The sequence below is a fragment of the Streptopelia decaocto genome (genome assembly GCF_964273445.1).
Source record: "Streptopelia decaocto genome assembly, chromosome: Z".
Classification (NCBI taxonomy): Eukaryota; Metazoa; Chordata; class Aves; order Columbiformes; family Columbidae; genus Streptopelia; species Streptopelia decaocto.
This window is the reverse complement of record NC_138657.1, coordinates 78,740,888-78,756,105: the sequence shown is the minus strand read 5'-3', so window position 1 is coordinate 78,756,105 and position 15,218 is coordinate 78,740,888. Positions and strand designations below refer to the sequence as shown.

Genomic DNA, 15,218 nt, shown 5'->3' with positions numbered 1-15,218 from the left:
CTGTTCAACCCCTCCAGGGATGGTGACTCCAGCACTGCCCTGGGCAGCCTGTTCCAATGCCCCACAGCCCTTTGGGGAAGAAATTGTTCCCCAGATCCAACCTCAACCTCCCCTGGCGCAACCTGAGGCCGTTTCTTTGTGTCCCTGTGTCCCCTCAGCTCCTGTTCTCCAGCTGAACCCCCCAGGTCCCTCAGCCGCTCCCATCACACTTGTGCTCCAGCCCCTTCCCCAGCTCCGTTCCCTTCTCTCCACTCGCTCCATTAAATCCTTCCCGCACCAAACAAGCGGACGCGCCGCGACTCGGTTTGTCCCTCCGTCCCTCCCGTACCGGCCGCGCTGCTGATTGGCCGCGATGGCGCGGGGGGCGGTTCCGCCTGTTCTGCCACCGCCCCGCCGGGCCGGGCCCGCAGCAGCGGGAATGGCCGAGGCCGTGAGGGGCCCCCGCCGGGCCCGCGACAAGTCCAGACCCAAGGTAGGGGGAGCCGGGCCGGGGGAGCGCCTCAGGGTGTCGTTCCGCCGTCCCGGGGCGGGGGAGAGCGCTCGGGTCTGTCAGCGGCACTGAGGGGGATCCGGTGCGGGTGGGGAGCGTGTGACACCCCGCGGGACTTGGGTGAAGGGATTTGGGGCCTCCCCTTTATTTTTGTTTGTTTGTGGTTGCTCTGGGCGGTGTTTCTGTCCGTTCTGTTTCAGGGTGGAGTGAGGAGGGTGTTGTCCTAAACTAACTGTGCTTTTGTGGAGCGCTGTAACGAGGTTTAGAGTAATTGGCTGCCAGGGAACGGGTCAAAGGGTGTAAACAAGGCTTTTATTGCTGTAGCTCTTGGCCTTCCCGAATAGTGCTGCGCAGCGGGGCGGCTGGAGCTGCCCCTGGGGAGCCCGTAGAGCTTATAGACGTTTAAAAGTGTTTTGTTATAGTGTGGGATGGCAGTCCTTTTCCACTGGGCCCTTGTGGCCAGGAAGCCAGTGGTACCTGGGGTGGGTTAGAAGGGGGTGGTCAGTAGGTCAGAGAGGTTCTCCTGCCCCTCTGCTCTGCCCTGGGGAGACCACACCTGGAATATTGTGTCCAGTTGTGGCCCCTCAGTTCCAGCAGGACAGGGAACTGCTGGAGAGAGTCCAGCGCAGCCACCAAGATGCTGAAGGGAGTGGAGCATCTCCCGTGTGAGGAAAGGCTGAGGGAGCTGGGGCTCTGGAGCTTGGAGGAGACTGAAGGGTGACCTCATTAATGGTTATCAATATGTAAAGGTTGAGTGTCAGGAGGATGGAGCCAGGCTCTTCTGGGTGACAGTCAATGGTAGGACAAGGGTACAATGGGTATAAACTGGAACACAGGAGGTTCCACTTAAATTTGAGAAGAAACTTGTTCCTGGTGAAGGTGGCAGAGCCTGGCCCAGGCTGCCCAGGGAGGTTGTGGAGTCTCCTTCTCTGCAGACATTCCAACCCGCCTGGACACCTTCCTGTGTAACCTCATCTGGGTGTTCCTGCTCCATGGGGGGATTGCACTGGATGAGCTTTTAAAGTCCCTTCCAGTCCCTGACATTCTGGGGTTCTGTGATTCCATCTCACATGTATAGGTTTGTCTTAGAAATGCTGAAAACATGACACTGTGTATAGCAAGCAGTGCTGTTTCTTATTCAGTAGCTGGTGTTGTAGTTGTTAATATCACTGTTCCTGGGTTTTAATCCTCTTGTGAGTGCGTTCCTTGCTCATGATGTTAGTACCTACAGCTTTATGAGGGCTTGGTTTTCCTTGCAGATGTGCTATGCGGAATTTCAGTAGCTTGTGCAAATGATTTGAGCTGAAATATCTCGCCTCACAGTTCAGTCAAAAAGGAAATGTTTCCCTTAATTGCTTAACCTTTTTCATGTTGTAAACTGCAAGGCTGTGGGGTCCAAGTCCAATTTCAGACTCGGGAAGGTTCAAAAATGATTCCAAGAGTGAGATTAAGACACAAATGAGGTCAGAGGCCGCCAAACATCCTTTTTTTATTTTTATGCCTAAAGACAGAGTAAATCTGTTTCATTTTCACACCTAAAGCTAGAGCAACAGAAAAAAAAGAGTGGGAGAAATTAGGAGTAAATTTAAGCAAGCATGCAAGAAGATAAGCAAGAGACAAGCAAGAGATAGTCACCGCCAGGGATCCAAATGTCCTCTCCTGTCAGGCAGCTCTCAGGTTGAAGTTGTGGCTTTCAAAGCCCTCTGAAAAGAAATTGATGAACTAATTGACCATTGTTCTGTAAAATAAGAGGTAGATCTAAATGTCAAAACTCAAGGCAAGTAAAGACTGTAGGGAAAAGCGATCCCAGAAGAGTGTGTCACTGTTTTTGTTTTGATTCAGCCCCATGGCATGCGCAGGGCAGTCAGGTCCTAGGGCTGCTGCTTAAGAGGATCGGTGATGACTCACAGATGACACTGGTAGCTCTTTAACAACATGTGTATGGTGACTCCAACAGCTCCTGTCTTTGACCATCCATTCCAGGTGTAATTCACCATGAAACAATTCGCTGGCAATGTCACGTGTGAGAATCCAGAATCCTTCAGTGTTACACATGACCTGTTCCTGGTATTTTTGTTGCTGTTACTATGCTCAGCTCTGTTAATAGGCACGAGTGTTTGAGGATGCAGTTTGTGGTCCAGTCACATTGAGGACTTTACAATTCCTGTGCCTCGGGAACTGCTGTGATTTATGGTTTATTTATGATAATCCTTTGAAAAGCTGAAATTCTGGGGAGCTGGGAAAAGGGCTGGCTCAGCCATGGAGCTGCCAAGTAGAGGAATGGATCCCAGGGCTTTCTGAAAATAGGAGCCCCAAAGCTGAGCTTGTCCAGCACCCGTAACACCAGAGTGATTCAAACACAGCAAGGTGGCAAAACCAGTTAACACGGAACTGGCGAAGATGAGGGTGTATGTTTGTGTGCATCTCGGTGGGTTGCACTCAGTTACTGCAGAGGTGTTTCCTGAAAAAATAGCAAGTGTCCTTAGAGGTTGAGCTGTTGTTTACTGATGTCCTTGGAGAGTGGTTAGGCATGGGACAAGGCTAAGGAGCAGGTGTCATCTTTGACTTAAAGGCCAAACCTCATATTAATTCAGAACCTCATTTCTCTCATCCTTTCTCAGATGAAATCCCTGTTTTTTTCCTCAGAAACTGAGAACTGAAAGGCCCTTCATAAATTTTAAACCCAAATATTTTATCTAACAGTGCCGTTTGGAAAAAACACAGAATGCTGCTTAAAGATAAAGGTAGCTTCTTCTGTACAAGAGCTGCAAGAGGGAACTTTGAGACTGTAGAGGGGAAAGGGCCAGCATGTGTTTGTAAAGTACGAGGATCAGTATACAGTTAAAAAAAAGATCTAGTGGTATAGTGTCCTGTGGAAATTACTGACTTGGAGTTAATCGTCATGAGATGTTTATTATAACAACAAGTCCTAGTTTAAAAAAGTGTGCTGATCTATTTTTAACCTGTCACCTGTAGCTTTAGTTAGGCTTGGAGTGTGTCAGAGCTGCTTTGTGATTACAAGTTTTAATATACTGGAAAACACAGTCTGAAAGCGAAGCCAGAGTGTTGCCATTTTGTAAAGGAGCTGTGAACATATTTGAAGTAAAATTAGGCTTGAGATCAAGGTTAGCTAGGGCCTTGATTTGAGCTGTTTTCATATAGGCCTTCTCAGAAGGCCAAGTCATGTCAGCTGCTTAGTGAAAGTGTGTGTGATACTGTCAGCATGTTTCCAAAAACTATCATCATTTCCCCAGTCCTGGATGAATATTGAGGGCTTTTCCTAATTTCAGATGTGTTCTTTATTATGTTAATTTGAGTCATCCAAAACTGGAGCACTGTGACATAACTCTTCTCTGTTCTGCTCCTAATAAACTGGTAGGTATACACAACCTACAAATTGGCAAAACACATGGCCAATTTTTTGTTTTATAAATTGGCAAGTGATTTACAAATTGACAAAATCTTTGTTGGTTTCCCACGCAGCATTATCTCCCACACTGTGCCTTGGGAGGGAGGCAAATTTACATCTTAGATGAGGTTTATGGGAGCTCTTTACCCCCAAACTGATCTCAGTTTAAAAATGGGCAATTGGCTTACTACTTTGATGTCACCACTAAGTTTTTCTACATGTCTAGTGTGTAATGCCTAATGAAAATAACTATTTCAGTAATTGTAAAGATGTTGTGATGGTTTTAAAATGTAATTATGGGGTGCATTCCAGACTCTTCTGCTCTGACTTTTTTTTTAATTATTGCATTCACTAAAGTATTTCTGTGTAAGTTAAGACAAATCACAAGGTAACTTTTTTTGTTTTTTGGTAATATGGTGGAATCCATTGACTCTTTCTAGAAGTCATGGTCCTGTTATTTTGATTATTTAATACACTAATGAAACATTCTGTCCTGTACTATTTATAGCTTTTTACGTAGAAATGTTGAAACATTGTTCAAGAACTAAGAAAATATACACTGATAGACCATCTTTAAAGGGCAGCTAAAGAACAAGGATCTGTTTGATACCTTAGTTTTTGCCTTAAATATTATGAAAATTACACAGAATCACAGAATGTGAGGGATTGGAAGCGCCCTGGAAAGCTCATCCAGTGCAGTCCCCCCATGGAGCAGGAACACCCAGCTGAGGTTACACAGGAAGGTGTCCAGGCGGGTTGGAATGTCTGCAGAGAAGGAGACTCCACAACCTCCCTGGGCAGCCTGGGCCAGGCTCTGCCACCCTCACTGAGAAGTTTCTTCTCAAATTTAAGTGGAACCTTTTGTTTTCCAGTTTGTACCCATTGCCCCTTGTCCTATCATTGGTTGTCACCCAGAAGAGCCTGGCTCCATCCTCCTGACACTCACCCTTTATGGATCTGTAAACATGAATGAGTCACCCCTCAGTCTCCTCTTGTCCAGCTCCAGAGCCCCAGCTCCCTCAGCCTTTCCTCACACGGGAGATGCTCCACTCCCTTCAGCATCTTTGTTGCCCTGCGCTGGACTCTCTCCAGCAGTTCCCTGTCCTTTGTTAAGAGTGGTTTTTGGAGTCGTGGTGTTGACAAATACTAGTTTTGGTGGCGGTGGGATTTGGGATGTGAGAGGGAGAGACTCACTTGGTAGTGACATTCTGTTATTATTTTTTTTTTCCCTAGGAAAAAAAGAAAAAAAGTAGGGAGGAGTCCCGGATACAAGAGTCTGATGATGTCTTCCTCCCTCCCGTGCCAGAAGTGTCTCCTCAAGCCAGTAAAGCGCAGGTGGAGCATCCTGGAGAATTTACAGAAATTTGTCTCAGTGATGAAATAGAGGATGGAAAAACTATAAACGCTGTGTGCGACGTCCCCCAGAGTGGTTTATCTTCAGCAAATCAAGGGTCTTCAACAGTAACTCTAGAGCCCACCACTGATACAGAAGAGCTCAAAGCTGATCCTTCCCATGAGGAATGTGGGAAAGATGTTGAGAAGAGTGCAAGTAGTAAGTTGGACGAACCTCACAGCCCTGTGGAGGTGGTTGCAAGCGGATCAGGAAACTCAGATTTGCTGAGTAGCACGTTTCATTCCAGTGCTGCTGGCTCCCAGATAGTGGTGGGCTTTGTACGGGACAAAGGAACTGAAAACGTACAAGATGTTAAAAATCCTCTTGTCCATTCTTCCGAGAGGCTTCCTTTCAGTATCTCACAGCTCTCTTTGGAGAAATCCAAAACATGTATTCAGCGTTCTGGTTTGAAACCAGTTTATCCAGACTTGTCGGCTGAATTGTCCCGTGAGAGACCAACCGTAATAGCAGTTAAACCGCTGTCGCACAATGAAAGGCTTTATCCAGAGCTCCCAACCGAACCAGAACTGGTGCCATTTACCAGAGAGCAGCTGAAAATTTTTGAGCCGTGTTCATGGTTGGAGAATGTTGACTCCTACGCAGAAGAATTCGCAAGCATTGCTCATCAGGACAGGCATGAATTTTACGAACTGCTCCTCAACTACCTGCGCTGCAGGAAGCAGCTGTTGCTGGCTGAGGCAGAGCTGCAGGCTATGACAGCTGACTGTCAAAACTTTAAGGGAAGATTGTGGACATTTAAAGAAGAACAGAAAACTGTGCAGGTGCTGTTGCAGAATCTAATTTTGAACCCAAACTATTTGGATGTCATTCCACACATTAATTTTACTTGCTGTTGAGTTTACTGTATTTAATTTTTTTTTTTTTTTTTTTCTAAAAAAGATGCTTGCCTTTGCTTTCTGTCTCTCCACTGACCCCTGGTACTTCAGGCTATCATTCCATTGAGATTTAAGACATTTTGTTGTTTGATTTTTGAACTCTGACGAGTGTAGGGTAGTGGGATCTCTGTTATTGATCTCGTGGAATTAAGAATGAGCTGCGTACAGCTGGTTCTGCCTGTAGGGTTGGTGAAGTTTGTGCCGCTTCACTTCAGGTAGATGCAGGGGATGTGTGGTGGAGTAGGACTTCAGACTGATGATAGCGCTGATGTCCCATCTGGCCTGCTGCCCGTAGTGACAGTTTTTGGTGACATCATTCCTGCTGTCACAGGCGGCAGCTGCAGAGGAGCTAGAGTCATGCTCGTGGGTGACCCTGCTGCTCAAAGCATAGGGAGTGCAAGGTCCATACATTTTGGACTCTGGACATTTTGTAGCTCTGTGGTTTTAGCTGCTTCCAGGGTGGTCATGGTACTCTGTAGCATTTATGTCTGCAAACCAGAAGTGACTGGGGAGCTCTTTGGTTCACACATCACAAAAATTTTGCCTCAGAATCATTATGTGTAACTGATTTTTCGAGCTGGACATTACAGTGGGAGTGAATGAAATTGTACTGGTGCTCTGATTTGTTTATACCCAGCACATCATCAAAACTGTCCAGGGGTGATCAGTATAATATCTGTGTATGTGGTGGCTTTTCCTGTTGTTTCTGTAAGCGCAGTGCCTCTCCTGCAGAGTTCCTTGGAGTTGAGATGCTAGAGACATCCACTGAACGGATTTGAATCTTTTCCTTTTTACTAGGGAATAGCACTGAACCTCACTGGACTCTCATTTTTGTGTTGATCGCTTTCTACACTGAAAGTGATTTTGTTTTCACTTTTTTATCCCCACTGGGCATCATACAGTTGGCTAAGTTTGCTGCTTGTTTTTTTCCATTCCAATTCACTATGTATTTATTCTATGTCCGGAATAGTTGTTACCTTTATACCAATTTAAAATTCTTATACCAATTTAAAATTCTTACACTACTTATTTGGGAAATACAGAGTTACTTTAAAGCTAAGCTTCCAAAGTGCTGGCTCTGTAGCATGTTTTCTGGTTGCATAAAAGAATTAACAGGAATGTTATGTATTGTGCTTTTCTTGTGCTGAAGAATTAGAGATAGGACAGACAAAGACTGACGTCAGCTTTTAATTCCATTTTGGGAGAAAGTTAGAGTGCAGTTCATTTCTGAAAATTTTAAATGTACAATGGAGAATTGTTAAAAATACTCAGTTCTGGGAGTTTAGAAAAATATTTATCTTGTTTCGGTACATGTCTTAGCTTTAAAATAGCAGACCCAAATATTTATCAAGTCTATAAACTGAGAAGCAGTTGCACTGGCTGGGAGTAGAGAGATCTGATTTTGTTATGTCTATCGGTGTTACAAACAAGTCAGTCGTATCTATTTCTACATCAGAGTTACTGAGGTTTTACAGAGTAATTTTTTTCAGAAGTCAGGGATATGATTCTTCAGTAATCAGCAGTTTTAAGAAGTATGGAAGATGTTCTGTCTTGTTTGTCTTTTCTACCTGTGAAGGGACCCCTTTTATGAAAGCTTTGAAATCTGTTGATGGGATGGTTATGTCAAGGTTAATTTCTGTAAGCATGCTTGACCCAGCAAAATGGCAAACCACTTAAATAAGATAATTGCTTTCTTTTCAGGGTGTCTGTGCCGATCAGTGCAAAGTGACAGGTCACCATCGCTACCAGACAGTGGAGCTGAATGAAAGTGTGTTAGGGGAACTGAAAAAGCTGTTTGAAGCCAAAGCGGAGCACGTCCATCAGACACTGGCGCTGCACTCGTACACTTCGGTGCTATCCCGGTTGCAGGTGGAGTCGTATGTCTACAGGTTGCTCAGCAGCTCGTCCCTGCTGAGATCGGTGGCTCTTCAGCAGCAAGAACAAGGTGTGTTGCTGGTCTAGACCACTCACCAGGATGTTTAGGGTGCCCAGCACCCTGTTTACCTGCAGTTTTGGAGGCTTGTGGTGGAATTTGTATACTGGAGTATTTGTCTTCTGGTACTAAAACCTGACGGTCTGATGTGGGGATCAGTGAAACTTGAAGGGAAAGTCTCCAACTCTCTTAACTTGTTCACCCAGAGTAGAAGCTGAATGCAGGGGTACCTTCTTCTATCTAAGCCTCATAGTGTCACAGAATCACAGAGTGTTAGGGGTTGAAAGGGACCTCGAAAGACCATCTAGTCCAATCCCCCTGCTGGAGCAGGGACACCCAGATGAGGTTACACAGGAGTGTCACTGATTACTGTAGAGGAACACTGGGTGGGAAGGGACACCTGGACTGCAACCCATTGTTGTCAAGGCAATGTATACTACAGTTCCTTTTCCAAATTGGTTATGCACAATTCTATAACCAGTGGGATATTTTTCCTGTTTTACTTCCTCTCATAAGGCCATTTGAAATCTCACAGCTTTAAAACTTAGAAATCTTTTTTGTTTTTTGTTTTCATGCTAAGTGTGTTACTTATTTGGATTTGGGCCAATATAATATTTTAGCTGAAGTGTTCCCCCCACTCTGGATATTTGTCTTTTCTGGTCCTCCTCCTTTTACCCCCCAACTTCCAGATAGTTTGTATGGATAGTAAATGATGGTTCTTAAAAGGTCTTCCTTCAACATAAGCTTTTTATGAGAGTAACCATAGTTTGTTGTTCTTGTAATTAGGACCCGGTGCTTAATTATAAGATTAAATAAAAAAGTGTTCTTCGTCCCATTTAGCAAGCAACTGTGTTGAAATATCTCAGTATCTGTAGAAACAGAGAGCAAGCTTTGTATATAGCCCCAAAACCACTACTTATGTTGTCACTCTGAGAACTGCTCGTCAAAGCTCCTTAATTCTGTTTTTAATTTACAGTTTCAAAGCAGTCAGAAAATCTTTCTTCAGACATGGGCCAGCTGAAGGAATGTATCAGCGTCCTTTTCAGTTTCACTCGCAGAGTTATCGAAGATCCTCAGTTTAAGAGTGACCTTCTCCTGTGGCTGCAGAGACTGGTGAGGAGGGAGTAAGCATGGATATATGGGTTTCATCCGACATATGTGATGAATTCGGGACTGATTTCTGAAAGCGTTACTGTTCCTGTTGCTGTCCCACATGTAGTGTTGGTTATTTTTTTTTAATTTGTTCTGCTTGAGGAATAGAATCTGCTAGTGACTCTTTAGAATGAATTCCCTTGTCTAATGAAGTCAATGGAGGTCAGCAGCATTAATGAGGACTGGCACCTGAGCAGCCAACTATGCTCAAAGTGGACTTAACACTCAATATTCATTATGTTTTTACTTGCTTTGAAAGCAAAGCTGTGCAGACTTCTCATTTTTTAAAAACTTCTTGCTGATATCTAAATAAATTGCTTTGTAATGCAATTGTAAGGTAATTAATTTTTCTACACCAAAGAAAACAGCTTTTGGCTCGTAAGTCACGCAAGCTGACTATTAAGTATTGTTCTCCTATAACTTGCTCTGAAAATTGAGGTTTGCTGGAAAGCATGGGAAGAGAAATGAAAGAACGGTATTACGCTAGTCAGCAAGACTATTGTTTACACGTTTCCAATATACTTTGCTTTAGGTGTCTGTGTTGCAAAGAATTGGCTGTCCAGGTGACCATCTTTTCATCTTCAACCACATCCTTCGGTGTCCAGCTGGGATCAGTGAGTGGGCTTGTCCGTTTGTTCAGGTGTGAATGTTTAGTTTTTTATTGTCAGAAAGTGGGAGTGGGGGTGGAGTGGGTAGGAGAATGTCTTGTGCCTTGTCAGTCCCTCCTGACTGACACCGTGTTTCCAGGTGTGTGGAATCGTGATACCAGGGAGAGGTTTTAGTCAAGGGATATATTTACCCATCTTAACCCAACCATTTTTATATCCTGCATGTTGAAGTGTGGCCTGTTTCCATGGAAAGTTCATTAATTAGCTAATTTCATGGGCAAGGGAAAGGGTTTCTACTTTGCATAGGTCGAAGGGAGAGCAGATATCCAAAGGCTCCAGGATGTTCTTGCAAAGAATATTTTTGCTCCTCCAAGAGGGGAAGATGTTTCAAATCTAGCTGTAGGAAAAGGATTTCCATTACACCAACCGGGGGAAGGTAAATAATGAAATAAAAGGATAGAACAGAACCACAGAATCATTTAAGTTGAAAAAGACCCTTGAGACCATCAAATCCAACCATTAACCTAAAGTGGCAGCATCCTGACTTCCCGTGTGGTGTGTGTGGAGTGCATTTTTTTCCTCCTTTAATTTCTTTAAGTACTTTTTTTTTTTTTTTGAAAACTCCCAATATTTTACCATATCAATATGTTTGCTAGGGTGTGGGTACTGTCTTTTATGGATACTTTTTAGTGTGAACAAAAAACTAGTGAAAAATGTGAAACTCAGAATTTTAGTCTCTCTGATAAAACAACTTTATTCTCTCTTTTACTTATTTAGATTTACCTAAATTATTGCATTTAATTTCAGATCAAAGTCTTGGATAACCCATCAGGTGTCTTTCATTTCATGCAATCTCTTGCCTTGCTTATGTCTCCTGTCAAGTAAGTATGGGTATAACTTTATAAATCTATTATGATTATTTAAGAGTAGAAAAAATGACACCAGATCTACTTGTAAAAGCCTGAAAGTTCATTTCAGGAAAAGTCATAAAAACAGACACAAACAAGTGATTCACAGTTTAAATTCGGACTCTTTTTACTCATTCATCTTCAGATACAACCTTGGCAGTATGTTCTTCTACTGTGCTTGCCTTCACCTGTCAAATAGCTTGTGACAACTGAGATACCCATGTTTTGTTGCTGTGAATTCTGAGAGTTTTTGCCTTTTGGGGTGGTCTGTTTGTTCCACTGTCTCTGCAACAGAAGCCCTTGAGTAAAGGGTTTGCTAAGTTGATGTATGTGCTGGTTGTGCGTTATTTTTTTCATCCTTTTTTATCTAGAAGGAATACATGGTGCTTGGAGAAGCTAGTTAATGTAATCAATCATGATTGAAAACTGTTATGTGCTTCAGTTAAAATATACAGCTTGGCTCCCTCACTGTCCAGATTTTAATGTCAGACAATCAAACTGCTGATATTTAGGGCTGTCATTGTGATCTTTATCAATAGTCTGACCCCGAGTTAAGTGTGGATCCTATTTATTGGACTATATTATTTAAAAGGATTTTGTTTTTACATTTCCTGTGCAGAGCTGCTTGGGGAACCAAGTGTATCCTGAGGGTTTGCCTACTGCCTGTGCATTTTGGTGCTTGTGTTTGGGCCAAGCAATAATTCACATTGTATGGAGTGGCACTCTCAGTTGCTGACAGAACACCCATAGTAGCTGTACTTTCTGTTAAAAGAGCTGGTGCTTCTCTGTTACAGCCGCTGCATGTCATGAACAAGTCAGAATTCTGAATTTGATTTGTGAAATCAGTATCTTAAAACTTGGATTTCACTTGCACTACGTTTGTGTTATCAGAGTATAAATTCAAGTTGATCAGGAGGGTGATACTGTGCTGGAATTTTCTGGCACTGTGTACAGAGTTCTACCAGAACATTTCTGGTTAGAAGGAAGTTGCATGTTATGATTTCAACTTTTTATATAACCTTTCTGTATATTTGTTTAACTTGCTAGTATAGGTCTGAACAACTAATGATTTATACGATAAAGCGTCTGAAAACTAGTGTCTCAGACTCAAGGTGGCCTAATACATTGAACTGGAGGTGGCTTGATTTGAGGCAACCCTTTCCTGCAAGGCCTTTAGCAGTGACCTTTAGCACTGGTGGCTCCCTGTACCCAAGGCCAGTCTTGCTAATGCGTTGGTGTCCAGCTAATGCAGCTGTGACAGTTGAGTAGTTGAACTGACCTGCACTCACCCTGTTGTTGACTCACCAGGTGGTGACCTTAAATGGTTGGTGTAGGACCTCTTCTGAAATATGATATCCTTATTTTGATTTTTTTTTAAGGATTTTTCTTGCACATGGGCAAGGATAGTGTTATTTCTTGCGTATATAAATGTGCTCACTATACAAGGCTGATAGCAGTTTACATTGTTCAGAATGTTGCTTGGAAGATCATTTACTGAAAACAGCAGATTGGTGCAAGGCTTGGAGGATATCAGATTATCATAGAAACATTTAGAATCATAGAATCATTTTGGTTGGAAGAGACCCTCAAGGCCATCGAGTCCAACCACTAATCCACCCCTGGCACTGCCCCATGTCCCTGAGAACCTCATCTCTGTGTCTGTTCAACCCCTCCAGGGATGGTGACTCCAGCACTGCCCTGGGCAGCCTGTTCCAAGGCCCCACAGCCCTTTGGGGAAGAAATTGTTCCCCAGATCCAACCTCAACCTCCCCTGGTGCAACCTGAGGCCATTTCTTTGTGTCCCTGTCTCCCCTCAGCTCCTGTTCTCCAGCTGAACCCCCCAGGTCCCTCAGCCGCTCCCATCACACTTGTGCCCCTTCCCCAGCTCCGTTCCCTTCTCTCCACTCGCTCCAGCACCTCAAGGCCTTTCTTGGGGTGAGGGGCCCAAAACTGCCCCCAGGATTCACGGTTTGTTCTCCCCAGGTCCCAGCACAGGGACGGTCACTGCCCTGGGCCTGCTGGCCACACCAGTGCTGGTACCAGCCAGCATGCTGGTGGCCTCTGGGCCACCTGGGCACACGCTGGCTCATGTTCAGCTGCTGTCACCAACCCCTCCAGGTCCTTTTCTGCCAGGCAGCTTTCTGACATGCTTGTTAATTTCTTGTCCTTGCATTTGATTTTTATATATCTTAACTATAAGATGACAATTTGGAGTTTTTAATTTTCTAATTTTTTGTAAACTTGATAATTTCTCTTTAAATCAGAAATCGGGTTGACTTCATGTGCCATATGAAACCAAGTGAAAGGAAAAGTTCCTCTTCATCTGGGAAAGAATCTGGAAACTGGACCCTGGTGGATGAAGGGGGAGAAGAGGTACAGCAAAGGACTTATTTTTTCTTTTTTCCCTTTGTACTTTTTACTCAAGGTTATTGTATTGTTTTTGTGAAATGGAAAAAGAAGAACCCTGTTGTTCAGTTAAAATGCATAATATGAAACTCAGTTCTATTTTACTCTTCTTCTATCTCTGATACAACTGTAGATAGTGGAGCTTCCAAGGATGAGTATTAGCAAGTGGAATTTAAACATTTCAACTGTTGCGTGCAAAAGGTACATGGAAATAGTCATATGTTTGAATAGGTGCTTCCCTTCAGAAGCTGGTTGGACTAACATAGTCCTGATTCCTGCTGCTGAGGGCTTTTGTATAGAAACACAGACAGAATAGGAATTCAGGAGGTTGTGTGTGTGAAAGTGAGTTCATTTGTACTTACTTTGTTTTCGTCTTACAAGCAAACTGTAATTACTATAATAGTGAAGCCCTTCTATCACATGTTTTATTGTAAAGCTGCTGAAAGCAACTGTATCTGTCTATAGGATGAGGATCCTGAAACAAGCTGGATTCTGCTTTCGGAAGATGACTTGATTTCCCTGTTGTCGCAGTTTCCATTTCATGAACTCTTTCAGCAGTTCCTTGGATTTACGACTGGAGGTAAATCAGCTGCTAAAGACTAATTCTTCACTTCGCTTAGAATAATTGTATTAATGACTAAAACTGTTAAGAATGCTACTGCATTATAAGAATCTCTGAGTGAAATAATGATGAACCTGTGCAACAGCTCACAGACTAAACAGATGAGGAGTGTGATGAGATGGAAATGTATGCCATCTGTTTAGGATAGCTTAAGAACTTAACGGCAGTACTATCACGCAAAACATTAGAGTCCTTTCCCTTAGTTTTGATCTGCTTGATAGTTATACTCACAGATGTGCTTTCAGAACTAATTTTTCCTCTTTCCGTCTTAACTGTAATGTTATAGTATTTTTCTCAATTATTTACTCATTCTTTATTTATTAAATCTTTGGACAAGTGCATGAAGATAATTTCTTGCTAGAGGTTTTACAACCTGCATAGATTATTTGTACTTTTATGCTTAACAGGTATTTATTGTTCCTTTCATTAAAAAAAATCCATTAACTAGCAACGAGCTGTTTGACAGCTATATAATGGATTGTGTTGAGTCTGTGTTAAGTTACTTAAAAAATCCAGATTCACGTGTTTTTTTGAAACTTATTTTTCTGTCTTGGTCTTAGGTGCTTATTTTCCTGAAAAAACAACCCCCCAGGAGATGATGAAGATTTTTGCTTTTGCAAACTCCTTAGTGGAACTTCTCTCTGTGGGGCTAGAAACGTTTAACAGAGCACGGTACCGACAATTTGTGAAGCGAATTGGTCAGCTGATCAAGTAAGAGAATATCTTCTCTGTGATATGATTAAATCTTTTTCATACAGTCTGATTTAAAGTTTAGAGCTGCTACAGAAAACCCCAACAAGCCACCAAACAAACAAATAAAACCAAACCCCACCAACTAAAATAACCACAGCAAAAAACCCCAAACACTTCTTGGGTGGATTTTGCTCGGAGAGTTAGTTTAGGATTAATTGCTTTGGGAAGCTGCAGTCTGAGTCCTTGGCTCTAAAGCTGCCTGTGAAGTGGGGAATCGAGTCTGAACTAAATGCTGTGGGTACAAAGGAGCTGGTGAGCTGTGGGTCACCAGGCTGTTTCCATCAGTGATGTGCTTGTCTTGTTATGGAAGGTCACGGACACCCAACAGTTTCTTGAATTACCCCTTTTTATAGCTCATGTAACTGCCTTTTTTCTATTGTTATCCAGAATTGTTTTTGTGTTTTTAATTTGCTCCTTGATATCCACATGTTTTGCAGTAGGCAAATGTGATTGGGACATAAAATGTGCTCTTTATTTTTACATCTTTATCAGTCATTTTATATGGCTTCTATGAGTGTGTTTTCAAGGGTGATACAGTTAAACCAGAAACAAAAGCCATGTTTTTCCTTTGTGTTCTTAGAGCAGTAACTTTCTCAGTTCCTGCATGAACTTTTTGCATGTACTGCCATTTCATCATATAGGATTACC

At 43.0% G+C, this 15,218-nt stretch overlaps 1 protein-coding gene across 2 annotated transcripts in view; it reads left to right on the top strand.

Moving 5' to 3' along the window:
- Nucleotides 1–385: 385 nt before the first annotated feature.
- Nucleotides 386–15,218, top strand: part of EPG5 (ectopic P-granules 5 autophagy tethering factor) — a 59,285-nt gene continuing 44,452 nt past the window's right edge. For both annotated transcript variants that reach the window (XM_082075850.1, XM_082075849.1), the window contains exons 1-9: nt 386–472; nt 5,133–6,074; nt 7,890–8,133; nt 9,098–9,234; nt 9,806–9,913; nt 10,689–10,762; nt 13,054–13,162; nt 13,661–13,775; nt 14,378–14,528. In XM_082075850.1, the coding sequence (XP_081931976.1) occupies nt 419–472; nt 5,133–6,074; nt 7,890–8,133; nt 9,098–9,234; nt 9,806–9,913; nt 10,689–10,762; nt 13,054–13,162; nt 13,661–13,775; nt 14,378–14,528 (1,934 nt within the window). In that variant the 5' untranslated portion in view covers nt 386–418. The remainder of the gene's footprint in view (nt 473–5,132; nt 6,075–7,889; nt 8,134–9,097; nt 9,235–9,805; nt 9,914–10,688; nt 10,763–13,053; nt 13,163–13,660; nt 13,776–14,377; nt 14,529–15,218) is intronic.